General features: G+C 42.1%; 1 protein-coding gene across 1 annotated transcript in view; it reads left to right on the top strand.

The window, feature by feature from the left end:
• The window catches only part of LOC119739687 (AT-rich interactive domain-containing protein 5B-like), a 31030-nt gene extending 23484 nt beyond the window's left edge, over positions 1-7546 (top strand). Inside the window, exons 6-9 of the mRNA XM_038214707.1 lie at positions 38-254; positions 2266-2416; positions 2615-3266; positions 3430-7546. Coding sequence (XP_038070635.1) covers positions 38-254; positions 2266-2416; positions 2615-3266; positions 3430-5343 — 2934 coding nt within the window. The 3' untranslated portion in view covers positions 5344-7546. The remainder of the gene's footprint in view (positions 1-37; positions 255-2265; positions 2417-2614; positions 3267-3429) is intronic.
• Positions 7547-12688: the final 5142 nt, after the last annotated feature.

Below are 12688 nucleotides of genomic sequence, written 5' to 3'. Positions count from 1 at the left end.
TCCCCCCCTCCCCCCAACCTACCAATTTCTCTCCCAGGTGAATTACAAGGAGTTCAACATCCATCAGCTCAGCAAGCTGGAGCGGAAGAAGCTGCGAGGCAAGTACCAGACCAAGATAGTCAACGGCAAGGTCAAGACTGAGGTCAAGCGGGTCCGGCCCAAGGACGAGGCCACCTTCCTGGCCGGCCTCTTCAAGTTCATGAAGGACCGCAACAGCCCCATCGATCGGGTGCCCAATCTGGGCTTCAAGCAGAGTGAGTTGGACTGGCCAGTTCTACAACAGTGTTCAAGTCATACAGCTATATTAAATTATGGATGTGTCCTGGGCACAGACATTATGAATATTAATATTATTATATATTATATTATATTATTACCGGAGTCTTATATAGCGCACGTATCTACCAACAATTAGGTACTCAAGGCGCTGGAAATTATGTCTATTATTAAAGACAGGTAAATGAAGTTTTATGAGAAATATGAGACCCACTATGTAGCACCTTATAAGGGTTTACGAGGTGCTGCGGCGCATATTGCAGCCACTGCCAGAAACACCGGGGCAAACCCCTTCTCTTAGCGATAAGAGTTACTGGGTTCTTTAACGTGCATTACACAACACACGAGACCTACGGCTTTACGTCCCATCCGAAGGACGGAGCAATAATGGTAAAGTGCCTTGCTCAAGAGCACAAGTACCATGTTCCCACGGTCAGGATTCGAACCCATGTACCACGGCACACGAATTGAACATCGTAACCATTGGACCACAGCACCTCAATTTTCCTTTTCCTTGATATTGAAATTAGGTGTAAAATAAAAATAATAATTTATATATTTATATTGCGCAAATGCCATAACAATAAGATCAAATGCGCATCACAATTATTATCCATGTTTATCAGGAATGAGACCATATTTTTTTCTGCAGTAGCTCGAGATCAGCGCAATTTGGTCTCTACCTTCACAGGTACCCATTTATACTCCTGGGCGGAGAGAGGCAATCGTAGTTAAGTGCCTTGCCCAAGAACAAAACCATATGTGTTCCCTGTCAGGGTTCGAACCCATGTACCACGGCACACGAGTCGAACACCGTAACCATTGGGCCACAGTGCCCCATAATAAAAGGTGTAATGAAATATCACTGGTGAGCTCTAATCTAAATGGAATCCGAGAATACATGAGATGCGACTGCATTGGCGCAGTTTCTTTACTATGAAAAAATAATCAGCATATGCACACGTATACGTACATGTGTGCAGAGCGAAAAGAAACACTCAATGTTGGTTTCAGTCTTGCGTGTATTGGGTTCATTTGCGCATTGGTTTCGAATACAAACGCAGATACACACAAATAGCTTTACGAAAGCCATACAAAATTTTGAGCTCGAATTTAGTGCACAAAAGTGGATGCATGGAGCAGGCTACATTGCGTGCGGCAAGTTAGCGCTCTGGTAATCTAATATGGCTCTGTGGCGGAAGTCCCACGTGCATTACAAGTCATCCCAAGTCCTTTGCAAGTCGTCCATTTTCAAGTCAAGTCACACGCTGTTGAAATGAACTTGTGTTAGACTCGACAAAAACACTACACTATTTCAAAAGAGAAAACAAATATCTTTTCTCTGTCTTGGTTTTCAGTTTGTGATGCCAAGTTATGGGGAAGGGAGGACCACTCATTATTGTTCAGAAGTGAAGCATTTACATCAACTGATGCTTTAAGAATGCATTTCAAATCTTAAAAGAGTTCACATCTTCTCATCTGGTGGGGTGCACATTACATTGCTAAATTCCTTGTCCTGGTAACACTGGTAATTTTAAAGAGGTTGTGGAATGCTCGAAGACATTTCCGTCATTTTTTGGGTATATGTAGCCTAAGGTGTGATGAAATAAAAACGACTATTGTTTCTGTCATGAAATGAGTACAAAGGGTACTTTTGAGAGCTATTTTTCAGGACCTGTTTCGACCCGAACGTGCATCGGGAGTCCTGTTTATTACGTCACGATTTACTGTGTTTTGTTTGCTACCCGCAACGACGACTTTTACACAAATTGCACGTTCGGGTCGAAACAGGCATGACAGGACTTGAAAAACAGCTCTCAAAAGTACCTTTTGTACTCATTATATGACAGAAACAATAGTCGTTTTTATTTCATCACACCTTAGGCTACATATACCCGAAAAATGACAAAAATGTCTTCGAGCATTCCACAACCTCTTTAAGAATAGCTAACTTCATGAAGGACCCTTTTCTTGCATTGCCTCCTCTAGTCGACCTGTTCCTGTTCTACACCATGGGCCAGAAGTTTGGCGGCTATGAAGCCATCACGGCTCGGCGACTGTGGAAGAAACTATACGACGTCTTAGGTGGTAGCGTTGGCAGCACAAGTGCGGCAACCTGCACGAGAAGACACTACGAGAGGTATTTCCAAAATCTTTTATTTTCATTTTGGCATTATAGAAATTTTAAAGTGTTGCATGATTGTTTCAATGTTTAAAACAAAATAACAAGTTCATCTTTACAGGTAAAAATACCGTTGAACAGAAATGAGAGAAACATTCCAGGAGAATAGAAGAGAAATCAAATCATTGCCATCTGCGCTGTTTTTGTTGCACGCAGGTTAATTCTTCCCTACGAGCGGTATCTCAACAAGCAGGAGCACAAGCCCCTTCCAGGCCAGCCACCGCCCACCAACCCCACCAAGGGCATCTCCATCCTGGCCAAGCCAAGCAAGCACAAGGAGAAGGACCCAAACAAGCACCACAAGAAGAAGGACAAGCACCACTCCAAGGACCGGCCCAAAGGGATGACCAAGGCCGAGGAGACGTGGATCCGAGACCGGCAGAAGCATGCAGTAGCAGCCGGTCTTATTCACCAGACAATCCTGACCCCGGTACCCATCAAACCGGTGGGCAGAGAGCAGCCCCAGTCTTTGATCCGTGAAGTCGAAGTGTCCAGCTCACAGACGGCATCCAGCATGATGCCAAATGCTCCATCATCGGTGCCCGTCAGCTCACCGATAACCAGCTTCCCGCCACCTGCTCAACCCCAGGCTCCTACCCGTGCACATCTGCCATTGCCCGTTTCCGTTGAGATGATGATTGTGCCCAGAGAGGAGTCAGCATCCTCCTCCTCAGCGCAGCCCCCACTGAAGATGAAATTGAAGTTGAACAAGCGACACAAGGAGAAGAAACGCCCCAAGGTGCTCAAGGATCAGCTACGGGAGCTGGGGGAACAACGGGCAATGCAGCAGAAGGCAGCTAACAATCAGGTTAGTATGGCTACTATGGTGTATTTCCAATGTCATTGTCATTTTCACTGTCTGTGTAATACTCTTTATGATGTGTCTCACATTTGTTCATGTCTGTTCTGCCAATTGACCTGCTTAGGAGGTATTCAGCAAAATAATATGAGACGTTATTTTCTACTCACAGCTCTATGCCAACTCACTTCAGCTGAGCACACCACCTATTGCCAGAAAGAAGACGCTGTCCATTGCAGATATCCTGAACCACCAGGCTAAGATGCAGGCTAAGCAGAAGGCCAGTCAGGCTGCCAACGCTGCTGAGAAGACTCCATCGTACAGCGTCACCAGCAGCACAGCTGGCAACCCCACCCAGCCTCCCCTATCCACCGCAGCCATTCCCATCCCCTTCCCAGGCCAACCCATCATGGTAAAGACAGAGGAGGGCATGCCTGTGGGTCCACTGATCTTCACGTTACCCCAGATGCTGCCGGGGGGCGGTCCAGCTGTTAGCTCCTCCTCCATCAAAACGGAGGACGTTGCAGGGTCCTCGGGCTTGACGTCAACCACTGCCGCGTCGTTAACTTTCAACTCCAACATGGCCACTGTCTTGCACGTGGGACAGCCGCTGCAGGTCATGCAGGTACCAACACCTTCATCCACATTAAGAGATAGTGCTGCGCCAGGGTCGGTGCAGGGCACAACGAACACTTCCGCGGCTGATTCAGACCACAGCACTGCCAGTGCAACCAATGTGTGCTGGTCGTATCCACATAATGTGGGCATAGCTGGCAGTGCGCCTACCTCGTTAACGGCAGTGGTTAACCCAATGAAGCCACCACCTCATTCACCTGGTCCTGGCAGTGCATTGACCAGCGGCAAGGATACTGCGTCTGCTCGGCCATCAGTCATCCAACACACACAGCATGTCCAGGCACAGACTCCAGAGACAGGGATGACCTCACCAACCTACAGAAATGCCGTCCAGCCCAGTGATCTGATTCTTCGGAACCTCTCTCACGAAAAGGCAGCGGCGACGGCAGCTGCAGCAGCTGCAGCAGCATCAACAAGTGCTACGACAAGTGCGCCAGTGGTCGGCCAGAAACTCTCCGATCTCCCCAAAGATGCAGTGGTGGTCACTCCACGATTTGTCAACCCTTACATGGCATACATTCCCATGCCAATGATGGTGGGCAGTAGCAAAACGGAGCCAAATACTGAGGAGCCAAAAGCAGAGACAAAACTGGAAGTAGGCAGCAAACGCAGAAGAACTGAATCAGGCAAAGAGAACATTAGTCGACCACTCAGCCCCCATGGCTTCCGTGTGGACCGTTTGGGCAAAGTGACGCCCCTTTCTTACCCGACATTACCCGCCACTGTACCCTTCCAGGAGGAGCCCTGTGATTTGAGTATGCCCAAAAGAAAATGCGGGGAGGATGAAGCCCCTGCAACAAAAAGGGATACTACCTCCCATCCCAACAAGCATAGGTCCTCCAGGAAGTACGGGGAATCCAGCAAGGATAGAACTCGATGGCATGAAGAGAGTGGGACCAAATACAAGGATGATGTGGCAGTTGCCTCCTCTGTGTCATCACAATACAAGGTTAAGATGACCCCCAACCCACGGGGATCCATCATGCAAGGGGTCATCAACCCTAGTGCCCTCAGTCCTTCCTCCTACTCTTCCAAATCCTCTGAGCTCCACAGGGACACCCCCTCGCGGCACAGCACTGGCTCCAACGAAGCAGCCGCTTCGCCCCATCCGCCAGCCTTCCCGTACTTACCCCACCCCAGCATGCAGGGCGTGCCCTCGGACAAGCAACCAAAGAGCCAATTCGTCTTTCCAGAGTTCAACCCCCACCTGCCGGCCATGATGGGTTACCATCCCAGATTCTTTCCCCCTCAGTTCATGCCGGGACCCCTGTTAACCCGGCCCGACCTCCTTCCAACCAGTCTACCTCCTGGGATGCCACTGAGCCCCGAGCAAATGATGCGACGTGAGATGTTCTTCCCTCCACACTTTCCGTTCCATATGAGGCCGCCTTTCGTTGGTTCCCCACCTGTGGTGAGAGACAGTCAGCAACCTTACATGCCCCAAACCTGAGGAGAGCATCACAGATTTTCAAGTGACTCATAGTGGGCTTTGGAATGGCCATGAATAATTGCAGCAGCTTCCAGTCTATGCAAGTATTGTGCTCGATAGACACAGTGAAAAGTTTTTCCAAGAGCAGAAAGCTTTGCAGGAATGAGAAGCAAGGTTGTTCTTGGAGGAAAAATGACGCACAAAGATTAAGGTGAACACAATTGTGTAAAGGACATTGTAACAAAATGCGCGGGCAGTGTTTTGTGAAGTTGATTGGACGTAGTACAAACAATGTTGATGATATTTTTGCAGTGGATGCGACGTATTACTGATGCAGAGTGTGGACATTCCCCAGTGCCTTGGTCAGACTGGTACCTGTCACGGGTCGACTTCAGACAGTGTGATCTTTAACCACGTCTTCCAGAAACAATACCAAAATGGCCACAGTGTGGACATGCTGCCATAAAAGTGCTTCCAACTCAAAAACACGAAGCAAACGCTTCAGACTTTAGTGTCACTTCAAAATTTCCACCAGAGTCTGATATTGACAGTTTATGTCACGGCAACTTTTATGTGTGAGTAGACTGCAAGAGCCAAACATTCCATAGATGAATCAGAACGTTGCACTCTTTTCGCATAAATTTCAGATGCAAAATGACAAAGAGGGTGTAGGTTTGCCATAATACACTCAGCCCCAAATTTCTATGGGAAACCCTCAAATAACAATCAATGTTATATATGCAATAATGACACCAAATTATGAAATTGTTAGACATTTGTTTTTGTTTGATGTTTATCCCGTCAATCTCAGATTCTGATTTTCGTTGTTGCCTCTAGTCAGCAGTCACACAACAGGGAAAAGTCGCTGAAATTTGAAGAAAAAAAATGACAGTGTACAAAAGACGTAATTCTACTATATCAGTATTACTATTACCTGCATTATTATGTGTCATTTTTGGAGGCCGTTGGGAGCACACATTTAAACTTTTTTTGAAAAAACACCACTTCGGAACATTTGTTGACGCGGCAATGCAGAGTTTCGATATTGTTTGGATCTGGATGTAAGAAATTTGAAGACGGTAAGAATGGACAAAATGGTGCAGTTCTTAAAGCAGCATGGCTGAAACCTTTGCTTTATCAAAGACAAAAACAAACATTCCTTGCTTAAGAGACTTAAGATTCTTTGAGCATTAGTGCGCGAACAAGAGAGGGTCTTGTACCACCTTCGAGAGCCCCGATGTGACACACCGATTGCACCGATTTGTCCGCGCGTATATAGCGCGAAGTACGCATGACGAATTCTATTATGAATATGTCAAAAGCCGTAGTGTCTTCACGTGAGCGTCAAGCGACATCGGGAATGCGTTTGAAAATCAGTCCAAGTGGTTTCCCTAAACACTCCTGTTCTTACCGTTGGGGGGGGGGGGGGTACTTGTTCACGGAGCCCATAACAATTTGTTATTCGTCTTTTTGGCTGTGATTTCAGCTTGATAGTTTTTATTACTGCCACTTTCTGATTTCAGAAAAGTCTTCCACATAGCCCTAATCGGCCATTTCAGAACGGCACTGTTTACTGATTTTATTTTTCTACTTTTTTTTTGTTTTTGATAATTTTTGTTTTGGTAGTCTTTGTGTCTATTTGGTTTTGATGTATCACTGGTAATTAGTTTTGAGATATGTGTACAAAAAAAGTGATAAGCAATCAGTGTTGGGTATTTGTGAAACGTTTATTTCCGTAGAATTTATATATTTGTTTATTGGTGACGAGGTGCTAGTTTAACATGTAATATAAAAATTATTTGTACATGATATAGGACTATATCAATATCTATGCAAAAAAAAAAGAAAATAGAAAATTAGGAAGTAGTTTTATCGAGGGTTTATAAAAAGTTGTGAGAGGCATTACATAGTTCAAGCACATTTTTTTTTATCATCAACATGGCCATTTGAAAATGAAATTTAACCATAGGTGTACATGTATGTTTGTAATTCCACGATTTTCTTTCGCTGTACTTCTGCAGCACGTTATATAAAACAAGGGAGGCTTTCTGTACATGCAACATTCTTCCACTGTTACACCCTTAATATTCACTCATGTAAATCAGAACAAAAGAGTGTCATTATGACAAAAACAAAATTTTTAATCACTGATTTGTTATTTGTTTCTCCAATACATTCCATATGTTGCTATTTTGGGGAGTTTTCCAAGCCTTATTTTAGCGTTGATTTTTCATTGAGCTTCTAACCAGAAAAGCAGAAAAAGTTTAGTTAGGTAACCTTTTTCCCTTTGAACATGCAAATCATTTCGGGATGAGGGGGGGGGGCAATTCTGCGCATTGACTTTTACAAACAGTAATAGTATTATTAGTATTCAAGTATCTAACTCCAAAATGGACCAAGCATTCCATATTGACCAATTAGGGTTTTTTTTAATTGACTGCCAGAGCTTATTATTATGGGTTTTTTAAAACATGGCTTCATTTGTAACTTTGGCTTTGGATGAAGCCAAAAGCAGAGACGAAACGCTTCATCCAAAGCCCTGGTTTCAAAAACACCAGAGTTTTCTCCCCAAAAGAATGTTTTTGAGATGACAGTTTTATTTGTGGTTTATGTGATGAACTTTTTCAAATCTGTACAGGTTTCATTAAATTGGAAAAGAGTAAACCAAAAAAACGAGACAAGGCAAGTAAAGCTGGTCCCAGAGTACACACAATTTTATTCAATCGATTAAAAATGGCCACTCACTGGAAGTCTTCATGTACGTGGCGTACACAATTGGACGGATTGAGCCCAGTCATTGGCATTTTTTTCAGGGCAATCCTGTTTTGGACTGGGCCAAGGTGGAACTTATGCAAGTCTTATGTAAAAGTGACAGTGAGTCGGTCAGTGAGTCGGTCAGGTACAAGTGCAAAGAGGACTCTAGGCCGGCCCCTCTCGGAACAGCAACAAAAAAAAACATTTACAGTCGAACACCTTTATAACAAGGTCCTTAGGACTTTACAAATTACCTTGTAATAACAGGTACATCACATTAGGTTTAGCCCTTCTGCGACATATAAACACTGTATACTCAGTGTGTTACCTCCAGAGTGAAAGTTGGAAAAAATCACTCGGGTGGGACTCAAATCCACGACCTCCTGCTTTCTAGTGCAGATGTTTTACCACTCGACCATCGAGCTAACGAGGTCGTGGATTTGAGTCCCACCCGAGTGATTTTTTTCCAACTTTCACTCGGGAGGTAACACACTGAGTATACAGTGTTTATACATCGCTGGTCTGAAGGGCAAAACCTAATTTGATTTACATCACCTTGACGCAAAATTTCTTCTTATGTACAACAGGTACCTTGTATTAACAGTAATGGAAAACAAAGAAAAACAAAGACTTGGGACCTAACATTTTGCTTGTTATAAGCAGGACGTTGTATTAACGGTGCTGTTCTTATCAGGGTTCGACTGTATACATTTAGTCCCAAACTCACAATAATAGTGCTACAAATCCGTCACAATCCACCCCTAAGATTCGCACGGATTTTATGGATTAAAGGTAATATACAACATTTGCAAACTTCAAAAAAGTAAAACTACTAAATTATTATGAAATTCATTCCTTACTTGACTAAGTAAATAATAGTCTCAAGCATCCTGTGAAATCATGGCACATGGTGTGATGTCATTTTCAAAAAAAGGTCAATTTCCAACGATTTCCAATTTAGTTGGTCCACATTTTGTTTGCTATCGGTTACACTCTGTGAACGGGTGCAAGCCAGCTAGTCTGGTTCCCTGACCTGACAATTCACCGATATCTTTAAATTGCTTCGTTTTGTCTGAAGTTGGGTCAGGGAACCAGACTACAAGAACAGCTTTTTTCCCCTAAGTTTTTCCAGCATTTATGAACACAAAACTTGAAACAGGTCTGTGTAACAATATTTGCTATAAACTACTAGCCCCCAAAATCCATCCATTTCTGAAAATTACAGCAAAAGCAGATGTAGTATATTACCTTTAAAGACAATACAACCCATTAGTTCATATCGGGCTTTATCATTTGTTTGCTTATAATATTAAGTTGTATAGTATTTTGGTTTCTTCACAATGTTAGATGTTGGTGGGTTTTAATTTAACATAAACATGCCAAGAAAGTTAGGGTTATTAAGTAACAATGCAACTTTCTATTTTATGAATTCCAGAATCAATCACAAATTTTGTTTTCTTAAAACATTTTTTTTTTGTATGAAACTCGACTAAATGTGTGTTGCATATTGGACCAACCATTTCTATGTTCAACTGTACATTCGTAACTGCTTCAAGTTGTTTTCTATGCAAACGGTTAAGTAAAAAGGGAACAAAAGTTTTTATATCTTTTTATATATATGCATAGTTTATGGAAAACGATCATATTTGGATCATTATTTCCATGAAATGTTGAAGCATTGGGACAAAACCATAAAATCATATTTGTACATTGTAATATACCATTGATAAACATTTGATGGACAGTGATAATCACACTTAATTTAAATAAATAAAAGGTAATGTCATTTGTTTTTCTGAAGTTCGTTCAAAACAAGTCTTCATTTTCCCCCCGTTTTTACGAAAACATGGTTATTATCATAAAATAAAACATGGCATCCTCAGGTTTCGGAGAAAAACATTTTTCTGACGAGAACTCCTAAAACTTACGACATTGCTGATAGTAAATGAAACCTATCTAACAAGCACATCATTGATTATTGTACATGTAGGCTGTATCTGAATATTTTGGCTGTGGCTAGCAATAATACAGTTGCCTATGGAAGCGGCTGAATCCATTTCCCAATGATGCATGTGTTGCTGTTAGCCGCAGCCACGTAATTGGGACACAGCCGTAATCTTCATGTCCACTATGCAGTGTCGAACGTTACACTTGCGGCTATGAAAAGACTCTGTGTATATCCATACTTTATGTAAATTGGTAAATACATGTATTTCAATGTACATTTATTATTAATTATTTTCTTGTTTACAGATGATGTGTAAGGAAATGTATACTATTCCCAAGTATCGATTATTAAATATGTTCTATTGTCATGGAAGTCGGCTTTTGGGATCTGCAGTTATTTGCATCAGAACTGGTCCAGATATCATGGCTTCTTTTCTTTTTTTAATTCGGCTGTTAACCAATTCGCGCCGGATTTATTTTGCCGAAAATTTCGATTTTCGAAAAAGGCAAAATATAGCAGCCAACTTCTGATATACATGTACAGCCAAAAGCCACAAATACTGATTTGCAAGAGTCATTTCAACAGTGTTTGTGCGATATTTCTTGCTGAAACTTCATATTTTTCAACACTCTGGGGTGTGCAACGGAGCGTAAATTGTGGAACAATAGGCCGTGCACAGCGGCCAATTCAAGATCAACACACGGTCCGCCTCCACAGACTTCATGGACTTTGTGTGTGTGTACAAAAAACGCAAGGAATTAGCATGTTTAGAAGTCACCTGAAGGCGAGTTGAGGCACGCTTGATGTTTTAACCCGTCAGCCGTGCCTGTGTATAAAAACAGCCAGTGCGTGTTAACACGGCCTCCGACGCAAACTGGCTAACAGCTCACTAGGACAGAAATGCAGTACTCGCTCTGTTAGCACAGAAGCTGCAGTAATGGAATGAATGCATGCTGCCTACATGCCAAAAAGTCCTTATTTACATGTGACATACCCTCAGTGTCAGTGCATAATTTTCTGATCAAGAAGACTCTATTCTCATGTTAAGCACAACCATTGAAATAGGGCAAAGATCTGCCTCTCAGTTGATCCAGTTTTGGAAATCAACCTATGAATATCTCGGATATCAGCCACGATGTTCAGAATCAAAACAGTGACAAACAGGAAAAAAGGACTGTCAGATTAAGAGAATAAATTCAACTATCCCCACATGACCAGAAAGCAGGTTTGGTTTCGCCAACATACGATAGTTCTGACTGACAAGACACGCCAACCAACTAACAGACTACAACAAAGCAAACCAAATACACAGATCAAAATTAATGAGAAAGTCACCAAAACATGGAAAACAGAAACGGATTTACTATCCATTTCGTAACGTCTCAGTTCAGTTTCACATCCTGGGAACAGATAATGCAGCTCTAGCTCTCTTCACATCGTCTGACCTAGTACTTGAAACGCACTTTCTTAGCTGTGCCCGGAACTCTGCAAATAGTACAAATAATTATCAGAAGTTTAAAATAGTAATGTTTGATAGCACTTGACATTTTCCCCAGTCTTTATCTATGCTAATCCCGGCTCTTTCTAAATATGCCTCACATTATTAAAATTAAAAGGTAATGGACATCATTTCCAAAAAAAAATGCGATTTTGCCAATTCAAGGAACAAGCATACAATAACAGTGGTGAACGATAAGTGTGATTAATCGATAATAATTGATGGTTGATATGCGTTACTACCAGTAATCACAGCTTTTTTGTTTAATCGACCTGTCACGATTATTTCGAACTAATCGCGATTAGCAGTGCGGCGGCCACACAGTTAAGAAACGGATTGGGACTGTCTCTTCGAAAGAATCAGCTTTCAACAATGTGACATAGACAACATTATTACGTCATAATTTAAGTAGTTTTTTTTTTTCCTCAACTTTTTCCTCTTCACTTATTAAAGGGAAAATACAACATTTGCAAACATCAAAAAATAAAACTACCAAATCATTTTGAAATACCTTGCTGGACTGGTGAATGACAGTGTAAAGCATCCTGTAAAATCATGGCACCTGGTATACTGTCATTTTCAAGAAAAGTGGTATTTTTGTATCAATTTCCAACGCTGGTCGGCTGACCAGCGTTGGAAAAAAATGGCTTTTTTTTCCAAATACTTGCCCCAATTCACCATCGCACTTGTTTGCAATCGATTACACACCTATGAACGATTACAAGCCGGCTAGACTGGTTCCCTGACCTTACAATTCCCCAATGTATGTAAACTGCTCTGTTTCTTCTTATATGGAGTCAGGGAACCAGACTACAGGGAAATGATTGCTTTTCTTGGTTTTTATAGCATTTTCGAACCAAAAACCTCAAAAAAGTCAGTGTAACTATATTTGCTATATATTTCCAACCCCCCAATTCCATCCATTTCTGAAAATTACAGCAAAAGCAAATGATGTATATTCCCTTTAAAGTCCATAAAAGCTAAAGGAAATGGCTTTGGATCTGTATTTTATTTGTCATCTTGAAGATCCAGGAAATATGGTGCTTTCTTGATGATTTTAAACTGCGAATTAATCGTGATTCATTTGTGTTTGATTAAGCGATTATTGAATTTTGATAATCACACACCACTATACAATAAATCTGAAGCTGGTTATTAGAAAACTA

The sequence above is a fragment of the Patiria miniata genome, unplaced genomic scaffold, assembly GCF_015706575.1.
Source record: "Patiria miniata isolate m_02_andy unplaced genomic scaffold, ASM1570657v1 HiC_scaffold_4, whole genome shotgun sequence".
Lineage (NCBI taxonomy): Eukaryota > Metazoa > Echinodermata > Asteroidea > Valvatida > Asterinidae > Patiria > Patiria miniata.
This window is presented reverse-complemented; position numbering and strand designations above follow the sequence as displayed.